At 39.2% G+C, this 25125-nt stretch overlaps 1 protein-coding gene across 2 annotated transcripts in view; it reads left to right on the forward strand.

Annotated features, from left to right (window-relative positions):
• HHAT (hedgehog acyltransferase) overlaps window positions 1-25125 on the forward strand; it is a 162395-nt gene that overhangs the window by 24357 nt on the left and 112913 nt on the right. For both annotated transcript variants that reach the window (XM_055816445.1, XM_055816444.1), the window contains exon 9: window positions 12516-12551. In XM_055816445.1, the coding sequence (XP_055672420.1) occupies window positions 12516-12551 (36 nt within the window). The remainder of the gene's footprint in view (window positions 1-12515; window positions 12552-25125) is intronic.

Genomic DNA, 25125 nt, shown 5'->3' on the forward strand with positions numbered 1-25125 from the left:
GCACGTAACTAAATCCTGTATCGCTTTTGACACACTGGTAAATGACTGGCAATATATTCCACAAAGAAACTTAGTTTGTAAATCAGGACAAGATTTAGCACAGATGCTGTGTGTGGAAAAACCATGCTTCCATTTTTATGTTTCCATACTTGTGTTACTGAGTGTGGCAAGTGCTTTTTTGCAAAGATGTTGGACACATTGATCAGATGTATTTTGACATGCTATGGGAACAGCATGGCATAAGAAACCAGTTATTTCTGGTCATAGACTGACACAAAATGCGCAGAAGCACAACTCTTCTGCCTTTCCACCTTAAAATTTGCACATTACCAAGTATCTTATCCCAGAATAATAGAGGCAAATTTGTTGGGGACAAATTGTGCTAAGACTTTTTGCATGTTTAATATAGGTTAGCCTCAGCAAGGGTAGAGGTTCTTCAAGAAGACATTAAGAAGTAGAATTTGAAAGGTAGATTTCACAGGAAGCAGAATTTCACCCAGTATAAAGAGAATGGAGTTGAAGAAATGCTTCCAGATAAAAAATAAAATAATGCAATGATGGAGAAAGATCTGGCCATTTTCAACTACTATACTGAAAGTTCTAGACTCCACCTTGTATTTAATACCCCGATTCTTGACCAGACCGGAGTCTGACATAAGTCAGCCCCTCCATTTTCTTGTGTGCTAATGGGTGGACTAGGAGGGCTGTATTTTGCATGTACAGACACATACACACTTTTATATGAACATATGTTTATGTTCACACAGATGTTTTGGTGACATCCAAAAATGGCATCTGGGTTATGATTTGAAAGAAACTGTCAGGAATTCAGTCTGGTTTACGTGCATCATTATTGCAAAAGCATTGCTTGCCTTATATGAGAAAAGTGGTCTATATGCAAGGTTTCAGTGAATTGCTCCAAATTATGGATTAGGATTCTGCTGTAGGCTCATCATATTCTCTGCTATAACCATGCCATAGAAAATGGATCTACAAATGAAAATACCTCATCTGCCTTTTTCTTTCTCATCCTGATACCTTTTGTCTATCTTCACTGTTGTTCTTGAAACCTTCCCTGCTCTGGAAACAGTTCCTTCTGTATGTCTATCAGAAAGGGCCATACAGGGTATTTTCCCTTCTTTTCAGGTTCGTTTCTGGGTAAGTCTGCTACTGGTGTTATGTGTGAGTGTGAGCACAAGAGATCACTGTGACCATATGCAGTAATTTTGGAATGCTGAACGCAAGCAAAAATTTACCATCTCTTACTTCTGGCTTAAACACTTGATAATATTTACATCTATTTGCCTATTCTTAGTTTGTGGTGAGGATCGGAATAGACTTTTAAACATGGAAAGTTGATTTTCTGACCTGGAGGGGGCAGGGAAGAAGTGATTTTTAGTCTCTTTTCACCTGTGCTTCTCATGGTCTCAGCCCAGTTTATCATGTACTTCCCTTCTTTGGGCTTCTGACTTTTGTATTAGAATAAATTATTTTGGGAGTTAATTCTTAAATATATCAAGACAAGTGACTGAAAGGCTTTATGTTATAAGATATCATTAAAGAAATTTAAATAAGATCAGAAATGGTGTTTCTGTCAGTGCTTCATTTGGGAGGCTTGCCTCCTGAAATTCCCAAATAGCTGATGTCTGGCACAAGTTAACACAAACATAGCTGTCCAGCTGTCACTTTGCTACAGCCATGTGCGGTCTGGATGACATCCCTGCCTCTGGGCTCAGAAAAAGGTGCCTTTACAAGGGGCTTGTATTCTACCAAATTCCTGTGGGAAGCTCTTGCTTTCTGTTTGAGTATCGTAGGGCTCCTTTGCTGTGGTGTTTCTGGATAAATTGATAGATTGTCTGAAATTTGAGATAGCAGGTTTTCTCCCTAAGATTCTCCTTCCTATGAGTGTTGTTCTGTGATTATATGCTAGTAATGACAGCAAATAGCTGTCATGCAACCTGTCATTCAGAGGTAATTACAGGTAAAAAGGAAGGAGCTAAATGATGGGTCAGACTCCTTCCCATGGCAGGTAAGAGTCATTTAAGTTGCAAATCCCTAACAGTTTTCATGAGGGAAGGAGAGGTAGGCAGTGAATAAGAACTCCACATCTCCACGGTAGCATGGAGAAGGGACTCAGCAGGAATCACCCAGAGCATGGTAGAAGCTTGAATGGCACACCCAGACCTGTGGCTCAGACCTCTTGCCCACCTTGCTGTAGCAGGAGTTGCAGCAGCAGCAGCAGCTGCTTCCCAAAACTGCCAGAGGACCTTCACTGGGGTTCTGCACCTTGGGAGGAGATGCTGTCTGGGGATCAGAGCAGGGATGCTGGGCCAAGCCTACTTGTGCTATGAACAGGGAATGATGTTTTAAGTGCTATAAAAGAAAGCCCTAGCAGGCAGCTTCAAGAGGATCAGTTATTTTGAGGTGGTTTGTTTTTTATCTATCCTGTATTCTAGACAGCTGTTTCTGAAAGCTTTCTACTACCATGCCTCTGATGGAACTTACCCAGCAGCTGAAACTGAGACAAGAAAAGGAAGGACAGGTTTATGCGTATTTCCCTTTCTCTTGGAGATTGGGAGTGTCACTTCTGGTATATTTGCAACCTTAGATTTTTTTCAAAGAGAAAGTTGTTCAGTGTGTTTTAGACTGTGTATCAGGTAAAACAAAAATGGCTTTTGATGATCTAGTTTCTCACTGGTTTTAATCTTAAAAATGTTAGTGCTGCAGCATTTCTATTTAAAAATCAAAAGGCACCTTTTCCCCACCCAATATTTTTAAAAGTGATCTTGAATTATGAAAAAAAATATTTAAAAGCATAGTTTGATTAAATAAATTACACCCACAGTTTTGAAGTGGCCTGGTGCTCGTGACTAAGAGGAAATTGTACTGAAACCTTAAGAAGAAATCAGTATTTCCAAAGTGTGCAGAAGTCCAAATACATCAATGCCCATGAGCCATGTTAAGCCTCCTTTGGCAAACTGCAACACCCTGAAGTCATAAGATCTGGTTTGTGTGTCCTGTGTGGACAAGTACACCAAATTGGATCCCAAATCGGTAGTAAAAATAACATGTATAAGAACAGTTTTTCATGGAAAGCTTGTGTTTGCATAGATTTGTGGATGATGTGCCTTAAAAAGCTTAAAGAATACTATATTTCATTCTTGAGAAGTTTTTACAGGGTCTTTGAAGATGCTGGGTGAGAGTCTCAGACAGAAAAGGGTTCTTTTTTCCTTCTGCTGGTGTGTAAGGACCAGGGTTTAAAGTAAGGCACATCTCTCTGTATGTCCTGGCCACCTACAACCCCTGTGGTACTTGTAAGCAGTATGCTCTTGTGTGAAATACACAGCTGCTATGCAGAGTAACAGCTGGAGTCAGGGGGGTCTTTTGAAGAGAACCCTCCTTAGAAAGTCTGTGGAGTTATGTGTAACTTAAATGTTACATCTGCTTACCAATATCAGAATACTTAAGCTGTTTGCCCCAAAGTTGGGTATTTAATTGCAGAATTAGTGCACAGTTTTGGTAGTGGAATAACTTGTTTCCAAGTTGAAAATTAACCCTTTTCCTGACTTACTGACTTGTTATATTTTTCAGTAACTGTTGGGATGCTTAAAACCGAACGTTGATCTGTGACTCATTATTTTTAGCTAATGTCACCTAAATAGATGATAGACACTTTAGTCCTGGACTGGTTAGTCATTCTTTTGCCGATAGAGACAAAAAAATTAACTGCTTCTGATGTCAGCCAAATTAGTGCATGCTACAGTTCTTACCTACTGTACAGCTCATTTTGCTGGTTATATTAAAGCTTTAAAAGGCTCCTTAAATCTCTTCTGTAGAGAAAAAAAAAATTGTCTCTTTGGAGTGTAAAAAGAGACAATAATGAAGCGTACTAATCCTTCTTGGGTCTAAATTGCATAATTATTGGAAACTGATTTGCATAGTGACTGGTTTGTTACTGTAACTTGAATTTTTTTAACAAACAAGCTAAGCCCACCTACTGCTGATCACCCAAGAAGCCCATTCTTCACAGTATTTGACATGAGCTCTGCATAGATACGAACTATTACTGCTGCTCACTACCACTGTAGAAAATGAGTAATGACTATTAATAAACTTCATTGTTCCATTTGCAGTAAAGATAGGGAACTCATAATAATTGGACAATCGCACTGCATTGCAAGAGTCTTACTTGAGGAAGACTGAAGAACTTACCCTATGGGAGTTTGCCGCTAATAAAGGGCATTAGGTTTCATCACTCTCCGTGAGCTACCACAGGCTTTTGAAGAATCAGGGAAGGTATAAAATTAAAGTAATATTTCTTTTGAAAGGTTCTAGGAGAGAATACAGAAGTAACGGAATACAAAGAAGATTTGCTCTTTTTAAGAAAAGTATCTGCTGAACTGTATCACCAAGATCCAATGTGATGGATCTGTGAGAAACAGAACTAATTTGTCTTAAAGCCTCCTAAGTGGGCAAACCTGTGCGTAATCTTACATGAACATCGGCAATGACTGATGTCTGCTTAAAATTCTGCTTGTCTCTCTGGTCAGGAGATTGCAGGGGTGGGGGGAAGTTGCTGTGTTAGATCATTAAAACTTTCCTCAGACTTTCTGATACAATACAGATTGTGTGTTTAAATTAAAATGAAACAACAAAACATCTTAGATTATGGATACGATTTTTAGGCTTGAGACCACGAGCAGTTTGTGTAGTCTCCTTATGTGGTCCACAAAAGAACTTTCTTCTTGCAGCTATCTTACTGTAGATAATTTTTGCTGTGCAGGTCTGCAGCCTGGGGTTCCAACTAATAACTGAAACTACAGATTTGGGACTTACTGTTATTTTCTACTCGGAGGTGAAGGTGCCTTTAACAAGGTGTATACCAAAGTTTGACTGTATCCTGTGTTATACAGGCTGCCAGAGTCAGTCCAGGTATTCCTGCCTCTGTTGAAATCGGTGAGGGTTTTGCTGCTGATTTTGACTGGGTCAGTATTTCACTGTGGATTTCCACTTCTCATAGGTACAGGAAGCCCTAGCTTCTCCCTGCAATGCTATGCAGGAAATCCTTCACAAGTAAAATGTCTAGGGTTTGTTCTGTTTACCCTTAAATTAATCACATATTTACAAAGTACTGTTTTTGTGAGGTAAGGTGAATATTTACACATTGGCTGTATTGGTCCTGAAGAGCTCCACAGCAGTGAGTGGGAACTCTGGATGGAGGCACGTAGCACAAGCTGAATGCAGTGGCAGCTTTGGTTTTTCTAATAATGGGGGAAACCAAAAGGCAACCTGGTACTGCTGAATCATTCCAGGAAGAAACAGAACAGAAGTTCAAAGTGTTTTATCTAAGTATGTAGTGTTAAAATTCTAGCATATACTTAAGTAAGTGTCAGAGAATATGATAGATATCTTCATGTATATACAAGTCCTGCTTATTATTAATGTAACAAGAAATTGCTTGTCAAAGACATGATATAAAAGCATTTGACAGTCTTCATATTTTTTCTTTAAAATAACAGATTTATCTTTTTTACTTTTAACTGCATTTTTACATTGAGACAAAAGAGAGCTACTACTAGTTTGCTGCATTGCAGGTGGTTAAAACTTAAAATCAAAGCTTGCAAAGAAAAGACAGTCTATTGAAGCTTGAGATCTAGGCTTAAGTAGTTCTTAAAATCTTGATGTTTAAAAGAATGTTGCGTTTCATTAAACAGGAGTTTTCTCATTGGATTGAGCCAGGATTTGCTTCATTGTATGTTGCGTGGTAAGAATGGTGATGTTTTGGTTTTACATAGGAAATGATAGGAAAGCCAAAAGAGCTCCATATTATGTGTTTGTTTCTGATTCCAATGCCATATCAGTGGGAATACTGGAAAATCTATGTGGGTGAAATTCACCAAGTGTCTTGCACTAATTAAAAGACCAAAGTAAAAATGAGAACTCCAAGAACATGCTTGTATGTGGCAAGAGTCCCCAGAAAATGTGATGTGACTTTCAAGGTTCAGTGTCCAAAAGTATATTCTATAGTTTAGGTAGCAGATCCAAATGAGTGGTTGTATTGTAGTGGATCTCTTTTTTTTTTTTTTTTTTTTTTTATCATGCATCTTCCCATCTTCATTTTAAAAACAAACAAGACTAAACAGTCTGGGCTTTTTAGATGAATATTTTCAGTTTGCTTGCTATATTTTATTTCTACTGTAAAATATCTTGTGGCAACTTGATTTTTGTTTTTCTGTTTTAGGTTGTGCATCTGTTTTCTAAATAGTGTATCCTAGTGTGGTGGCAGTTAAGAGGAAGTGTGCTGATTGTCACTGAAGAGACAAGCTTTGCTGTGAAGGTGTAGGTTTCAAGTAAACTTGCAGAAAACAGTATGTCTGAATACATGCAAGTTGTAGACAGGCAAAAGTGTCTTAAAAATATGGATGGCTTTCCCAGATCTTTAATAATGAAGATGATGATGAAGCAATTGGTAGCAGTCACTACCTGAAAAATACTTAGTCTACTAGGCGTACCCCCTCTAGGGAATTTGCTTCAGTAAATTTTATAGTTCACTGAGACATTAAATAATAGCAGTTACAAAACCTGCATATAGACTTTGCTATCTGCTTTCCCTGTAGTAATCTTATCTTCAGCAAGACTCTAAAACATGTTTGAGACTTATGTTGCACACTTGTAATTACTTGTAACTTGGAAGCTTTCATCTTTGAGGGCTTGCCAGTTGGGGAGGTTGCCACGGGCAGCATTGGAAGACAGATGAGCAGAAGTAGGAGGATCCAGAAATAAATGGTGGGGCATCTGTCAGGGGAATTCTGTCATTTACACAGTCTCTTGGGCATTCTGGCTCCAAGATATTGCTTGACAAGGAGGAACAATGAAGCAACTTAAAAGCATTGTGCCAGTGAAGGCAACTGTCATTCAGTGACCTCTCTGTCTCCAGTGCAAAATGTCCTGATGTGAGAGACTCTTAGTCAGCAGCTCACCGGCAAAATGCCAGATACATTTGCAAAGGCTGCTAATGGAAGTGCTGGTCTTGCAAACACTGTTCTGTGGTTAAATAGGATGGGCTACCCTGAGGATATGTGAATGAGTTACACTTTCTAATGTCAAGTTTAGCCATATTTGTAAAAGGAAGTGTGGAGGGCCATTCTTGAAATGTTGCAGCGACTACAATACTTCTTTTGAGAGATGTTAAATACCCACAGGGTAGAGTGCTGAAGCTATAACAAATAATCCACTTGCTGGATCATCACCATAGATGGCAACTAGTCTAGCTGATTTTAAGAGATTTAAGTGCAATTATTGTTTGCCTCAGTGAAATGTAGGGTAGTGCTGCTGCTTGAACTCCTCCTCTGCTTACAGAAACTACACCATTCCTTCCTGCATTCAAAAGTGTTCATGTTCCAGCAGCAACATGACTGTTTTTAACGCATCTAGGATGTTTCTGTCTGCAATGCAGTACGGTCTGTGGGCACACAGTATCACATTTACCTGTCTCCATATATGTTACTGATTTCGAACTCTTTAAAATGGCAAGCTATCTACCTAGATCTATTCCCCATAAGGAAGGGCCCAAAGTTAGAATCGTGCCGCTATCTGCTTTTTCAGAGTGGTGGTATGCCATCTGCTTGCAGTGGGTATCTTTGCTGAAGTGCATGGTTAGCCAAATACTTCCCAGATTATGCTAAATGTTGCATGATTTGTTGTGTTTTGTTTCCAGGAATAGTGTGCAGCCCAGCAGTCCTTCAGGAGGAACTGACAGAAAACAAAGCTGTGCTGCTTTCTCTTCAGCACATGGTTTCAAAATATGGATATGGAAAATCAGGGTTTGGCAACTCCAATTACTGCAATTAGTTTCATAAAAAATGGTTCTAGTAATGAGTTTAAATTGATTCATATGATCCTGACAGGTGCTTGGCACTTAAGTTTTTTTGGCTGTAAGTTATTGGGAATGAGGTCTCACAGTCAAACCTTGTGATTTGGGGGTCCTTTAGCCATCATACTGGAATTACGAATTGTAGTCCCTAATGCTGCTAATGAGTAGCAGTTTTCATCTAGGTAGGTGTGGCATCAGGTCCTTGAATCACATTGGTTGGCAAAACATCATTGAATTTAAAAGTTGTATACTGAAGGTTCAAACAACTCCTCTGCTGAGGAATTGGAGTTTAGACCTCAGCTAAAGGAACACACAGCCTTGTGGAAAGTGGGACCCATACGCAATCCATCGGATAACATGCTTGTAAAGAGTGCTGACCGGGGTGGGCATTTGGATGAAAATGCTCGGGAGCAAGTCTGTTGCTGTGTGTCAATCTGTAGCTCCACTAGGAGCCACCGTGTCTGCTGACCTGTGCTGAGCTCAGGGCATCTGTCCAGGAAAGTGTGAACAAGGTCCTAGAAGGTCCTGACCAGTTTTTGATCCTGACATATATCAGCATGCACCAGCTTGCAATAGGCAGATACACTTGAAGAGCCATGCACTCTTTAAGTGGCAAGTGGTGAGCACAGGACTTCAAAATAAGGTCCAACTATAAAGAAATTGAACAGATGGAAATCTCAGAGTGAGTCTAAAGTACCTATGACACAAGAGGGAAACAGATGATTGGCTTCACTGATACCCTAATTGCAGCATGAACAGCAACTTACCACAGTTTTACTCATTTGTCTTTCAGATACGTATATATGCCTTTTTGTATCCTGGGGACAAAAAGGTTTTTGTACCTTTTTTTCCCTGGAAATCATCAGATTGACAATTTCAGTGCATGTGCTATTGCTACTGACTATGGTTCATACCAGCATGTTTCTGCCTTTTCATATCTTTTCTATATAAAAGGACTCTTTACTTCTCTCCCATCAGCTTTGTGCTGAATGCAAATTTGGAGGCACCTCGTTGCATTATGCATTTAGCTTTCAAAGCAGAAACCACATGTCTAAAATAATTCTGAAAATGTACCTTGAGGAGAGATATGTGTGCTTGCAGGCAGATATTTCAAAGATTGTATTTTGGAAAAGGTCCTTGTTAGTTTAGTGTATGTATATTGTTGGTCACCCATTTCTAGTTGATGTACTGGGAAAAGACGAATTTGATTAGGAAAGATTATATGTATAATCTTTTGTTGAAATGTATCAGAAAGTAGAACTTCATGCTTAACAAAAGCATTAGTTGTGTACAGAACTGATTGAAAACTGCCCTTCAGAGGAATGCAATTAGAGTTGTTTTTATAAAGTAAATAGCTATTGAATTGTCTGTAATGAGCAACATGATTATGAAATGGAGGTTAAATATATCTCCCCTTTATTGTTCCACTGACTAGTCAAGATTTTGCTCTCTTCAAAGACTGCATTACTATTTTGAAAAACTAGATTTTACCCATTATTTCTCCAAAAATTTAAGTATTATTTTGCTACTGACATTTTAGCAGTGTAAGGAATTTAACTGGCAGAGCATTTTTTACTTGTATTGCTATGGATATCCTTTCCCTTGTTGTTTTAGATTTTAATTAAAACCTTTATTTCAGAAAATTGTGCTCGTTATAGGATTTCAAAAAGCATTTGTGAAACTTTTATGTAACTGAGGCATCCTAAATTGCAGGGGCTACCAGATAAATCCTGTATTTTGCAGAGAAGCTCAGGATCAAATACACTGTTTGAAGCTGATTATAAACCATATTGCTATGTCAAGTAAATATGGGTGTACTTAGATAATCATGTCTGTGTGGTGTATAATTGTGGCAGGTGTAATTGAGTTAATTGTGGCGACACCCTGTTGTGCCTGATAGGTGGATTCCTGTGATGTTGAAGGGGATCATTATGAAATGTTTAGTAGAAATGCAATGTGATAACTTGTTCTTTTTTCATTTAATGAAGTTGCTTACTCCACCCTGAGTTGCAGTCTGAACATTGCTATACAAACCCTTTTTACCCCTTTATATTTCCATCTGAGAACAGAAGGATTAATTACAACTACCAGATCTGTTTCCGTTGCTACTTCACTGTACTTTAACTTCACTTGTAGACTTAAATACAGTACGTATTTAAATATGAACAAGTAGAACAGCTGAAAGAGTCTGTGATAGTGTTTTGTCAAAACCAGCCTCTAGCTTTTCAGTATTTTTGCCTTGCACACTCTCTATTCGTTATCCTAGGTGCTTAAAAGTGTATGTACCCAATATCCATAGCCTTAAGCAATCCCAACTATTTTTTTTCATTTACAGTTTGAATTTGTTTGGCCTTGTTCTTGCTTTTAGAACTAATCAATTACACTATCCTAAGGTGATTTTAAGATCTAGGTGCACACTTTGATTCTACTGTATATTCTCAAAATTCTGTTGGTCATAGTGTAGTTAATTTTTTTAACTGGCTGCTTACACTGAGAATTCAGGATCTTAGGTAGTATCAGTACAGCATCCATCTTAGGAATAATGGACCTAGTGAGGCTTTCATCTTTTTTCCTTCTTTTCATTTATTCTAATAAATTGGTTCTATGCATGTTCATTTTTAATACTTATTGAATACTTTGTGGATATATTTCCATCAGTAAAGCCTGCATGAAATAAAGTATAAAGCTTTTTTTTAATAACAAGTGCATTATGTTTTGGTAACGGTGAAAAATGAGAGAAAAGATGGCATTGAAGTCCACAGCAAAGGTCTAATTTTCCCTCCCTGTCTGAGCCCACTCTGCCTCAACTTTGTCCACTCAACTTCCTTCAGCTCTGATCATCTCAGCTTAGCAGGATCATTCAGTTTCCATGTTCATTGTAGGCCAAAGCCCTTTGGCTTTTCGTTCGTTGTCAAGAGTGGTGGTACTGTTATGCGCCACATCGCTGTCCACAAGAAGCTCGGTTGTTGTGTCCCTTCAGAGACGATAGCAGATGTGGTCATTGCCATTGCAGGATAGCTAGGAGAACCTGAAAAGATGAGCTTGGCTGAAGATACACAAGACGACTATTTAGCATATATCTGTTCCCTGGAATTCTATGAGTTTCTTTTCCCCATCCCAGCACAAGCATACTGAAGTGCTTGGTCCTAGGAAGAAAAGGTTTTCAGAGGTATAAATGCAGACTGTGGGCAGCTCTGATACAAACAACTGGCTGTACAACACAGAATATTTTGGTGAAGAGGGGGAGCCAAATTACAGTATGTGTTCAGGCAAGAGGAACGCGGAAAGATAACTGGATACACTTCATGCAGTATAATTACACAGTAACAAAACAATAATGTAAAATGGGGAATGATTTTAGGAATGTGAAAATATAGGTTTAATGGTGGCCATGTGCATGTTCCTGGCAGAATATTTTTTTCTGTTGCAAGGCAGCTTTTAAGTGGGAAATTTGTTCCCCTCATCATCACCCTGCTGAACCAGTGTTTCCCTCCCTCTTTAACTCCTAGAATTTCTACTGCTCATTATCTGTTGTTACCAGGATGCCATTAACTATCTGATGACTTCTCTTGTTCCAGGTAGGAGGCAGCACACTGCAAGCAATACTGTTAAAATAAAACCATGTTGTACCCAAATGACCAATCAGTTGGTTTTTTTTAACAGGGTTCTTGAGTTTAGTATATGCAAAAACGTTTTCTGTGCACAGAATGAAGCCCATTTCAGAGCAAGTCCAGCACTACAAACAAGACATTTGTTTTTTCCAATTGTGCTGTTATGCACACAGTTAATCTGGGATTACACTGATAGTATCATAAAACTGGCACGTACTTCAGATACTGAGTAAATGTCTGAAATCAGTGGATACCTTCCTGTAGTATCAAGGATTTGCTAGTATATTGTTCGTGAACTTGATTCTGCTGAGCTAGCTGAGGGACAGCTGAGAAAAGGAAAACAAACACTGATGCTTATGGCTAATGTATGTTGTTAATGCTGAAGTTTTTAGGCGTGGTTCTTGTAATTTAGTGTGATCTAACTTGTACTTATTGTCAGAAATCTTCAAAGTTATTTTCCTCACCAGAGCTGAGTGGAACACGCTTGTAAGGCCCACTTCTCAGTATATTCTGTGTATCTGAAGGAGACTTAAGGGGGTTCTTTGACTATTCTTTATCATGGAGAGAATTCACAGTGATCCGTTAGTGCAGTACAGAGCACAAAAGGGGAAAGGAGGGATGGCACAGTAGTTTTGCGTAGAGGATCATTGTGTATGTGACAGGAAACATGCAGACTCGCTGGTTATCAGGATGCTTCCAAAATTATACAGAATATAAACAATTTATGCTTCGTGTGGGTTATACCACTCTGAATGTTACTGCTTTACTGAAGAAATAACCAAACAAGGGATTTGTGAGCTTTTTAACATGCATCTAAATCTTTCCATATGATGATAATCTTAAATTTCACATGTCATTACGGCTGGGAATTTGAATATTACACTTTTGCTTCTCTTTTATCAATTCCAGCAGTTTTATATTTATTTTTGGTATTATTGATTGTTTTGAAATGCAGTGTTTGTACAATACCTAACAGAGTAGTATTTTATTTTTTTTAATTATTAAAATATGGTGAATCTTTTTTCTTACAGAAGTTTTGATGTTGGACTACATCGCTTTCTGGTCAGGTAAGCCAATACTTATTTTGGATTGCAATTTCATATTAAAAAGCATTTTTGTTTTAAGTAGAGATGGCTATGTGAACTCACTACTAATCAATAGGTATTTTCTATAGCAAGATCCTCTTGTCTTCCATTTGTATATTAGTTTGAGAAACTTTTAATTTTTTGGCTTGAATATCTACCCAATGTCACTCTAAGGAACCTCTTCAGGTGTCCTTAAGTAAAACTTTGACTTGGGAAATTTCAGTGGCAGCGTCCCACTTGCTGCTGAGGAAATTTTTTCTTGTACTGACAAAAACGTTTTCTTATTTTTTTTTTCTTCTTCAGAAAAAAACTGAAGGAAGTTTTTTCACTGGTAACACAAGCAACTCAAGTACCTTCATATCTTCTAATAAGGGCTTGAATTTTATAGAAAACTGTGACTGTAGAGGACAGTTGTATTTTCTTGATAGAGAACTTGATTGGTTCAATGCATGGGATGGACTATGTTCTGAAGATGAATAAAGTGGGATAATTGCTGTGCATTTTGCTGACATTTAGAGGAATGCAGTGATTAAAGCAGGGCACTTCCAACAAGAAAAGGGAGGTTAATGTATTTGAATGCTACACTGAGGAACTGGTTTTGTTGTTTGGAGTTCTTTTGTGTGAGCAAAGTCACAAGCGTTCACTAAGAATGTGTTTGCATTCATTTTTAATAACATACCTATCACTATTTACTGATCTTTACAAAGAAGTGTGATGCATACCATGAAGTTTGCTATGATCTTCAGACCCTTAGAGATTTCAATCTCTCAGTTGTTTCATCCCCTGAAATGTTGCAGTATTCATCTGTGAAGAACTTTATCTTGGAAGAATGAACCCAGTATGTGAGCCAGAGCATGCTGGTTGGGTCCCACCATAAGGATCAGGTGATGTTAGGCTTCCCTTGATTTGGCCTTGCTACTGAACTCATTACAGAAGCCTGCTAATTGCTCTTTAGCTACTAAAAGAAGCATATAGCTACAGACAGCATGATAAATGCTTGGAAGCATTTCCCTGCCTTAGGCACAGCATCACTTGTAAGCGTTCTTTTCACTTTGTCCTCTGAAGTATCCAAGATACCCCTTCCAGATTCAGGTTCTCTAGTTATCAGTACTGTGGCTAAATCCAAGAAAAAATGATAATTCTTTGTCCAAGGTCTGGGTGCCAGTTGGACAACAATACAAAAGGTATATCTTAAAGGAAAGAATACTGGGTAATATCATATTGAATGCCATGCTTTTGTGATTTAAACTAAATACAAAAACCATGAAAGACAAGACATCACACAAAGCCTATATCACAGGGGAAATCAGGTTTGTTTTAAGGTTGCCCAGGCAAACCCCTGTCCTGCCATCTTGTAACATTTGAGTAGTAGGCTTTGTAACATTAGGGTTATTTTATGTATTTCTTTGCGTGTAACACGACAGCTTTTAATGGATAGCTGTCTTCACTAAAGCCACAGTGTCAGTATTGCTGAAGATATATGTATTTCAGTGTGTAGATACAGGTTTTAGACTACTGAATGTATTTAAGTTCTGGTATTAGTTCTACAAAATTAGTCACATCTGTATTTTGACCAGTAGATTGTTTTTCTCAAATAATATAAGAAATGGAAATCATCATGCTTATAAATGGTTTAAAAATATGCTGCTGTTGTAAAGGGAATACAGTGCACAAGAAGGTCTCCTGGGAATGCTGACAGCTACTTAACCAAGGATAGAATCATGGGTCAGCATTGGTGTTCTAAGTTTGAGCCCCTGGTATTGCTTCTGCCATAAAATATGCTTTCACTTGTTTCATATAAAGGATGTAATAAGATATTATTCTCTTATACTGCATTGCTTTACATCCTGTGGAGATGTGGTACTGGAGTTGTATGCTCATGCAATCCCTGGACTGCAAATAGCCATTGAATGTGAATGATTTGAGGGTCAATTTTAACTAATGTGTCATATCTTCAAAGCCAACTGTGGGTTCTATTTCTAACCTTAGACAGCTTTAATACTTCATTCTCAGTCTGTCAATCTACCCATGCTTAACAACTTGGGGAGCCATCGGGTACTTTCTCTGTAACTGTACTGCTAAGGAGGAGATACTGTTCCCTTCTGTTGTAGCAGCATGAGTTTTGCTTGGGTTTCCTTAACTAGAAAAAAACAACAATCATTTGTTTAGTAGATGAATTTTGGACTAGGAAACAGAGGACTTGGTGTTACATCTCTGCTGTTGGTCTGCCATGTGACCTTTAGAAAGTTACTGCCTTTGGTTTTGCCTATTTAGACGATCTCTGCTCCTGAGAACTTGCAGATGTTCTGTGTTCATATAGTATCTCATAAACGGTCCTCTTCACAGTTTGGGTTTCTAGTGTGAAATACAAACAGTGGGGAGGAAAAAAATCACACCCAAACAAACCAGAGTTGCAGGAAGTGTTGAAAATCTATAAATTAAGATTTGAAATGTTCAAGAGATACTATGTTGTTTTAAATATACGGATGCCACAGTGGAACAGAGAACCCAGTATGATGCTTTCAAATATAAAATGTGGGGCCAACAACATTAAAACCAGTCTCTGCTAAAAGAACAGTCTGTGCCTAATTACTTATTAAAATGCTGATTTGAAGGGACTAGGGCTGTATGTAGCCTGGCATACAGAGTCAATGGCTTGCTCAAGTGATGCACGATACAAAGTATGACAGAATTACAGCTACACAGCTTCTTCTGTATTCTTCGCAAAAAAATAATTTCTGTCCATCTCTCTAGGTGTGTTTTGAACTATGCTTCTAATACGACTTTTAAGATAGCTCAGAAAAGGTTTAAAAGTCTTTTAAAAATGGATTTGTTAGTGTAATATACACTTTTCAATGAAATGGCTATTTATGTGGTGTTTACTGGCTTGGGCTGAATTGGATTGTAGGACTAGATTTCTAATCACTTGCTGAAATATGGTGGCATCATGGAATTACTATTTGTGAAATTAGAGTGCAATTAAGTACATCAGGGTCTTGGCCTTGAACATTTGTTAACTACACTGCAGTGTTTGAAGCAGGGACCCCATAAATTTGTGGGGGAAAGGTCAGCAATTTCATGATGGAAACTGGTTTTGATACTACCCATTACAAATATACTACTGTACTTGGAAGGTCATTTGCTGAGTCTTTTGACACAATAGTATAAAAGAAAGTATTTGTTGATACTTTTAGGATCAGCAAAATTAATCAGTTATTTAAAACACACAAGTACTATACAAACATAGTAATTTTTTTTTTCACTGTAACTACCGAAAAAAACAACCCTGTTTCTTTTAAATCTAAGCATTATCAGAATGGAGCAATGAGTGTATTTTCAGATTTCAAAATGCATAAAAATAGCTTTTGTGGTAGCAGTTTAGATGGGAAGGAGCAAGAGAGAAGGCTGCCTCGTGCCGTTTGCTCACTGAAGCTGTTTTATCCAGGCATTTCATCCAGTGTCGGGAACAGGGCATTGAATGAAATAGAATAGTGAACACATAAGAACATATACTGTCCTAATGCCAAACAGTGCTTCCTTTAGGGCAACGCTGGTGAGGGCAGTGGAGAAGAATGAGAGTTCCTGGAGGCATGATCCTTTTGAAAGATCTCCACACTTTCAGTACTGCCTTTGAAAAAGTGTGAAACTTACTCATTTGTATGGCTCTGAAAAGAGCTGCAGGACCACATCCCCCCAGTTTCTCCCAAAGGTGTTTGTTAGTAGTGCTCACAGCTCACCCCATGGTTTGCAATTACTTTAGCTTGTTTAGAGTTGTAGGCTATTTAGGTTTAGCTTATTACCTAGTACAAAGGTTCTCCAAATAGAAAACTTGAAAATTATCCCCTTTTCTACTTTTCTCAGGTAAGGCAAGGTATAGTTTAGCTCTGGGATCAAAATTTACTATGTGTTGCCACCTCTTTTCATTATTATTTGGGGTTTTTTTAGTTAAAAACAAGGCGTCTCTGTGTAAGGGCAGAATGGTCCCATGGTGAAAGAGAGATTATGCTTCTAAACAAGATGTATTTCTGAAAGGAGATAAGGAAAAACCTGTTCATCAGCTTGCTCAACTCCTGTTTTCATTTCTGGAATCCTGTAGAACTCCACATATTTTCATATTATCCAAAAGAATAACAGAATAATTATGTTAATGAACTATCTGATAACTGGTTTAAGTAAATGTTTAAAAAAGTCAGGGTTTTCCCTTCTGATTCTACTCTGATCAGAAAGGTACCACTGAGGTCAGTTCCTGTGAGGTCACACTTCTTCTAAAGTGCAGATATCTCCTCCCAAAAGACGTCACAACTCTTCACTGAGATGGTGAGAAGTCACTAAGAGTAACAACCTCTGTGAGAAGCGTAGACTTGCTGAAAAGCTCAACAATATTCAAGTTGTTCCAAGCTGAAGAGATCTATGCCCCTGCTTAAAAAAACATGCACTTATCACTGTTTCTGTCAAAAAAAAAAAAGAGCCAAACAAAAACCCCACCACAAACCAAAAAATTCCCAACAACAGAAACCAACACTTCTGAACTTTCCCCTTCTCTCTAATGCACCCAAGTCTTGGAAAGTCATCTGATGCAACTGTTCCTTTCCCTCTGTATTGTATCCCTCTTCTAACTCCATTGCTAGGTGAGATCAGAGGTGATTCTGGGGTCCAACAGCTGCAGACAGATTCCCTGATGGGGTGCCACATGGGATGCAGTGTAAAGCATGGCTCTCTTTTGGGAGCCAAATACTAGCGCTAATGCTATACAGTCTCTGCTGCTGCTTTGAATGTGGCTGCCCATAAAATGCTATTGATGATCTAATATAATGTAGCTGGGCTAGGCAGCACAGTATTAAAGAGATTCCACTTTTCTTGGAACAGGATTGATAGAGGTATTTGGATAACTACCTCTGCCTTTCAAATTGTGAGATGTAAAGTCCTACAAGGATGAATCCTTTTTCCTCTGCCAAGAAGTTTGACTTTTTGGTTCACACTGTGTCTTAGGCGCCTAATCTTTACTACATGTGCAAGAATTACAGAATAGTTTGGGTTGGGAGGGACCTTTAAAGATCACCTAGTCCAGCTGGCTCTGGAATGCGCAGGGGCATCTTCAACCAGAGCAGGTTGCTCAGAGCCCCATCCAGCCTGTCCTTGAATGTTTCCAGGGATGGAGCATCTGCCACCTCTCTGGGCAACCTGTTTCAGTGTTTCACCACCCTCATTGTAAAAAATTTCTTCCTTAATCTGGTCTAATCTACCCTCTTTTAGTTTAAAACCATTACCCCATGTCCTATTGCTACAGGCCCTACTAAAATTTTGTCCCCATCTTTCTTATAAGCCCCCTTTAAGTACATAAACTGTAACAGGGTCTCCCCACAGCCTTCTATTCTCCAAGCTAAACAACCCCAATTATTAGAACAATGTATGCTCAAGCTGTCTCCTGGAGCTAACTAAATAATTTCCTCAAGAACAAAATTTTGAGTGGGGTTCTGGGGCCCTTTCTGATAGGTGATGTGGGTAACAGGTACATCAGCCTTGCCTTCCTGTGCCCTATGCTGTCCCCTAGTATTTCACCAGTAGCTTTTAACCTCGGGACTTCCCTTCTCTTTTCAGGCTGTGCTTTTAGTCAGCATGTAACCTTAGTCTTTTGCCATAAAAAACAGCTACAGCACTGCCCTCACATTCCTTCAGGCACCTTGAGAAGAACACATCACCTAAGGGGCAATTTCTGCATTGTGTGGATTTGGCAGATCTATTCTAAATGAGGTTTAATCCTAACCAATTTTGCCAAATCTTTGTACTGCTTTGCCCGGGAGTCCTGGGTGGCTAGTTGGAGCATATGTGTTTAACTTTTATATGTAGCCTGTGTGTCTATGGGACACCCACTGAATAAGCAATACTCCCTTTTTTTAGTGTTACCTGTGGCATCTCTGACAATTTTATCCCCATCTCATTCTTCTCACTTGCATCAGTGCTGGCCCAAAGGTGCTGTATTGATGAAGCAGCAACGCATGGGGATGATGGTAAACAATTTATATCGATCTGTAATCATCAAAGTAACATACAGGGTAAAAACTGCCAAAGATGCAAGTGGTGCACTCCATCTATCCACTTCAATCTGCCAGTAGGCTTCCTGGGGAAAGATCCAGTGATGCTGGTACTTAGTCTGTCATATACAGGTGAGACCACTTGTGTGTAGGATACCTGTAGCTACTGTACTTACATTCTCTTTTGGGTTCTTTCTGCCTCTAATCTAGCCTTTAAACTGTGAGGACTAGTAGGGCACATGACTGTAGCAAGTGTTCACTAGTCTTGACTCCCTTGGATCCCTGTGCTCTTCTGGAGCAGTGCAGATAAAGCCAGTGGAAGTAGCAGAAGCAGTTATTTTCAGTCAAAGATCGTCCAGCTGTGAAACAAGCTTCTAGAGCAGGCTAACACAGAAACAGGCAGTTTCCAAGTTACATTACAAAACCATCTTTTTGGACCAAAAAGCCCCACTAACAATACCTCCTTAGCCAGGGACCTAAGAAGAACAAAAGGTGATTTCTTGCCATCTTTTGTACGTCTTGTGATGCAGGTGTGATGGTGCTGGAGACAGCCGTTGTAGAGACTTTTAAAATTTTGTGGTTAAGTTAGCACATTGAAAACCCAAGCATGTAGTCTTGTTGCTAATAAAAGCAATTGTAGTAATTACTAGATGTGATTGAATGGCTTTGTGTGTAACTTAAGTAGTTTTAAGGTTAAAGCGTTTATTACTGTGAAGAGGTAGTAGTATTAGCTTAGTAATTATTTCTTGTTTAGATGTACTTTCAATACATGGCCTCAAGGATTCTGCAAAAATTGTTTTAAAGTTCTCAAATACAGAAGATAACAACAATCAATCTATCTGTAGAGACCCCAGCACAGAGGAGCTGAAAGTTATAGCTCTTTCTAGAAAATATTGCAGTTATGTCTGGCCACGTTGCAGACTCCTGTGAGCTCTGCTTTCAGACATGCTGGAAGTTTTGCAATGTTTGCTGGTGTTGGGAATTTCTGAATGGGTTAGCATCAGTCTAATTGTGTTCCTCTGGAAAGCAGTGATAATGTTGAAGTGATATTTAAAAAAAATAATCAAACTGGATAGTGCTTGGAAGCTTCTGAAATGTTCCCAACTACAAGATCCAGCCTTACCACTGTTAACCACTGTGAAGTCCATAGCTAAACTCCTGTGGATTGCAGTGGGAGGTGCTGTGAATGTTCTGCTGTGTGTGTACTGGGTGTAAATATGAACTATACCAAGTGATCATGATGTATAAAACCATAAAAACTCTAAGTGTCTCACTTAGAGTGTCCAATAAACTCGTTTGTTTAAAAAAAAAAACCAAAACAACCCAAAAAACAACCTGCAAAAACTTGATCAAGGAGTAGTGAAGAATCATGCTAAATTACTTCAGAGCAACTACAGTCTCTCAAACACCTTCTCAGAATTAAACCCTTTTTTTTTTAATAGAGCAAACAATCTGTTGTTACATAATGAATTAGCATAGAGCATGTTGCAAAAATAAGGCTGGGGTTTGTATAAACAAAACTGAATCTTTATGTAAATGTTATGTAAATGTGACATTTAACTTAAACTGTTGGAGTGGGGAAGTCAAGATTAACAAGGTACAGATCTTACCATGTTTATGTGTTGCAGCTGTGAATTAAAACAGCTGGTTTTGTTGTAGGATGTTTGAGTTACTATCTATAAGCAAGAAATACACTGTGTGGAACGTAAAGTATTTTGAGATTCAGTGCAGGCTGCTATTAAATAATTTTACTGAGTAGTTTAATGGAGCTGGATCAAAGGTTGTATTTCAGTATAATAGAAGAAAGTATGTGCTCAGCAGTCTTGAACCACCTGAGCTTGGAAGGATTCTGAATTTATTCTTTGTGAAGTCCAGGAAACTGTATCATGGGAACATTTTTGTCCCTGACTCTGATATAAGGTCCAGAATTTGGCTGGAGTTCACATGTGATTTTAGTCTGGGTAACTGCATCTTTTAGAACTGAAGCAACTTGTATTTCAGTCACAGAACTGAACACACAAGAAACATTTATGTGAAAATATTATTTATGTAATATTTCTAGTTCCACCAAGAAATTGTAGTTGAAGCTAAACGTATAAAGGTTTCATATGACCTAGAGTATGCATTTACAGGTTTTTGCTTAACATTGTTCTTTTTTTATTAATTCTTCTTTCTCACGTTTCATGTTGTCTCTTTTTGTTTTTATTCCACGTGTTGTGGTTCTTATTTTTACTTTGTCATGCTGAGACACAATTATAGCTTCCAAATAGTAGGATGTGGTTGGCATAAACTTCAGTCTCAAAATTATTTCATGTTTTATGTTTTAGATGTGTTTTGGAAAGCCACATGCTATTTTAGTCTGTTGAAACTGTTAAGATGCAGGCCAGTGCTGTGAAAAAATGTGGGAAAAATAAATAGGATGAAAGGAGCATTCTTTTCTACTCCCATCTTCTGGTAAATTAGTTGTATGCGGCACAGCTGCCGTAAATTACATTTTAGCCAGCATGTGATTCAGGCTAAACCTTTGTAATCTGAATTGCTGCTGCTCTGAGGTTACCTGTCATCCTTCCCCTTAAAAAGAAACGTGTCATCAACCTCCCGCCCTGTTTTTCGTGCAGGAGAAAATAAAGCCTTTAAATGACAATGGCTTTATTTCTGGGTGCCTCAGTCCGAGGGCGAGCCCTGGCAGCAGCCGTGCTTCCAGAAGGGCACCCAAGTGTCCCGGCCCCCCGGCGAGCCGGGCTGGCGGCCGCTCGCTGCCGCCAGGGGGCGGCCTTGCCCCGGTGCTGCCCGCCGGCGGGGCCGCTGCCCGGCTGCGGGGGCTTGCGCTGCCTCAGCGCCGCGCCGGCCCCTCACGGCCGGGCCCTCACAGCCAGGCCCCTGGCCAGACAGCCGAAAGGCGGGCACCGGGAGCCGCCTGGCGCCAGCCGCGGAGCTGCAGGTGGGCTTTCCGCACCTAGCGATGAGGGAAACTGCGTGTTTAAGCTGTGCTTTCTCTAGAACGTCTTGCTCTGCGTGGCAAATGTTCCAGGGAATGGCATGGGAGTCCATAAGGCTGCCTTTATGTTTTTTGGAAGACAGTCCCGTTCTAGGAAACGTGCGTCCCAGAGGAAGCAATCTATTCTAAGACCTTCTCTGCTGTTGTGCCCTGTCTTCCTCAAAACACCAGTTCAGAGAGTAGTAGTTCATGTAACATATGGGATTCCAGGAACAGCTCCTCAGAATGACCCATCGGGGTTAGCACGGTGGAATACAGAATGACTGCCTTTGTCCCCGTAGGCAGGAAAGCTGGCATGCACTTCTCTTCCTTGGTTACTTTGTGGTGTGGAGTGTTCTGGGGACTGAGGTGTGCCATATCCTCTCCTGAAGGTCACAGCTCTTCAGCTCACCTTTGTGCTGAGGGTCTTGCTTGACTTTGTCTGGGTCCAAAGTGTTTTTGAGGTGGCTGTGATATAACATGTCAAAACAATAACCCCATAACTTCAATCTAAAGTCATAAATGACAAAGTTTTCTCAGATCATCACATCTAGGTAGTACATTATCAGATGCGTTACAGAAGTAGATAGCATTACTGCTTATTTTATGGCCATGCGGTAGCATGGAGAAGGTTCAATCAGATTGGCACCCCAGTAACCTGTGTGGTTGTTAGTAGGCAGTCTATTTCCAGTCCTTGTCCCTCCAAGCTCCAGTACTTGGTTCCAGGTTTTCTGAATGGTCTAAGGGAGTTTATAGAGTTAAGGAAGTCTGAGTTTAAACATCTACCTTAGAGCAAGGTGCAAAGGGTGGACATGAGAAACAAATCTCGAAGAGGAGAGGAAAGGATGAAGGCAGGAGGCTTCCTAACTCATATCTAGTTACCCACAGATCAGGTGATTTGGGGGTTACAGTGTGCAGGTGAAAATACTTTGAGACACCCGAATGGTGACATTAGACTTTGGTATCTGTGTGTGTGCAGCAGTATTGATTTCAGTAGCAAAGCCGGAGTAGAGGACTTGACTGTAGTTATTTACAGCACTGATGGCAATGTTAGTTGTTTATAGCTGTAAGCAGGATACGCGGGAGAAGGTAGAGTACACTTTTTGAAAGTGCTGCCTATGTGGGATGGGAGGCGTTTTAGTGAATGTCAAGCTGAATAAGATACCATATTGAAAGCCATATTCTCTCTGGATTGATGCCTAAGTGGTGTGTGGATTTCCTTATTGCAAATCACAGGCCACCAGTGTTACTGAAGGCTCTGGGATCTGTCTGTGGATACGAATGCTGTTCTGGCTGACTGGTGGTACTGTGATGTAAAGTGCAATTGTAGCTTCACCGTGGACTGTGGGAATTCAACGAGATCCGAATTTCAACCTGAAGATCTCCGTGTTTTTTCTTTTCATAGATGAAGCAGGATGATGATCATCCTTTGTAAAATACTTTGAGATCTATGGATTAAGAATGCTATATAAGAGCTCAATGTTGATATTTAGTGTAAGCTCTTTACGTAACACCAAGAACAGATGATAAAACAGGACAGGGAGTAACTATTGGATTTGGAATCGTTCTATCACAGATACAAATTTAGGGTAAAAAAAAAAATTGTGGTCTGTATGTGCTCTTAATTGCATTTACTTGGTCAGGTTATAAATGTAAATAGGGAACTGTAGTAAAATGTGATCTTTTAAGCAGTTAAGGTAAAATCAATACAGCATGTGTACACTCTGTCAGTTAACATCTTTGCAAATATATGTTGTTTATGATATGCTGTTTAAGGGGAAACACTCCTAAAGAAATTTGGCTGTGTGAGTCAAAATCTCATGCAGACTTCTGTCTTAAAGGTCACCCCCCAAAAAAAAAATAATTGGGCAGTAGTCATATTTTTGAAGGGGTCAGAACCTTCAGACTTCTATTTACCTTACTGTCTGAAGTAAGAAAGTAAAGTAACATGCTGTAGGCTTCCTAGTATAGCCCAAAAATGTAATTGCAGTACCTCCATGCAGTGCTGAAGAACAAGCTAAGGTCATGGCAATCAAAGGATAATATTTTTTTATCAGCTGTCATACAATTCTTGTTTGTTTTCTCCTGGAGAAGATTTAGCATTTTCTTGCAAGCAACATAGCTGGACACTTGATTGAAAAGTAACTCCACTTTCCAGCCAGACTCTGCTGTTCTGTTCTATGTGAATAGCAAAATGCAGTTTGCTTGCCTGAGTTATGTGATGTTACCCCAAACTTAAAAAGCATTAAATAAAGCAGAATTCCACTTGACTAATGTAAAGAGAATCAGGATGTGTAAGTAAAAAGTATTGCTCTGCTATCTTTTGTCAATATTGATGTTATATAATGAATGTTATCTTCTCTAGCTATAAGGATAATGGCATTCCACGTGCTAGTGCTTTTCAGAGACAGTTCTAGTAGATTTAGAGATTATTTCAAAATATATCTAGTATTTTGGTAGAATGAATTACTTTTCAAATCTGGATTAGACTATTGCTCTGAAAATATTAAATATTAGACATTTACAACTTGGTAGTGAGACAGAGTGGTTTTAAATACTGAACTTAATTTTTTGACCAGCAATAGGGAGCTAGCATTAGAATGTAAATTCCAGTAGTTTTTTGAGTTCTGCCAGACTTAAAAAAATATAATAATTATATTATTTATATATATAAAATATCTTGGATGGATGGATGGATGGGAAAAGGAAGCCAAAATATAGGCCATGAGGTGCTCAGGTAAATTTTCTCATTTGAATGCTTTCAGGGCATAGCAACAACTCAGGAGCAAATGCTGTTCAAGAGTGACCTAAGTAGAGTTGATCCTGCTGTGGAGGAGAGATTAGCTGACCCTCTACAAGATTCACAGGTTGTCCAAAAGAATAACAAATGTGTTCACCGATAGAAATGTTTTCAAAAGCACCACTGAAATGCAGAAGTATGCCTGTAGGATGGTAGACAGGCTGACAGTGTTCAAGCTGCACAACAGTTTCCAGGACACTTTGGGTAGTACGCAGCAGGAAAAATTTTGCTGCTTAGAAAAATATGTCTCTCTCAGTCACTGTGTGGTACTTAAATAGACTGTACTGTACTACTTGAGTCACCATCCCTGGAGGTATTTAAAAGACATGTAGATGTGGTGCTTGGGGACATGGTTTAGTGGTGGGCTTGGCAGTGCTAGGTTAACGGTTTGACTTGATGATCTTAAGGGTCTTTTCCAACCTAAATGATTCTATGATTCTACTTAGCACCTTTTACTGAAGTCAGTACTGCAGGACTGCTTTCAATATTGGAATTAGCTTCATTGTGTGATGACTATGCATACAGAACTTGAGGCCGTTTTGCCTCTTAACTGAATGAAGTTGATCTCCAAATACCAAGGACTCCAAAATACCTCCAGAATTCCCTGTGCTGGGGACTCCTTATAGAACTTCTGGGCTTTAAAGTGCAAGTATGGAGTCTTCCTAGTACTAGTGGTGTCACAGAGTTGCTTGTCATTCCTCACCCAAGCAATAAGAAGCATAGCTAAAATAAAAGTTTCCAGGAAAT

Source organism: Falco peregrinus, chromosome 11, assembly GCF_023634155.1.
Source record: "Falco peregrinus isolate bFalPer1 chromosome 11, bFalPer1.pri, whole genome shotgun sequence".
Taxonomy (NCBI): domain Eukaryota; kingdom Metazoa; phylum Chordata; class Aves; order Falconiformes; family Falconidae; genus Falco; species Falco peregrinus.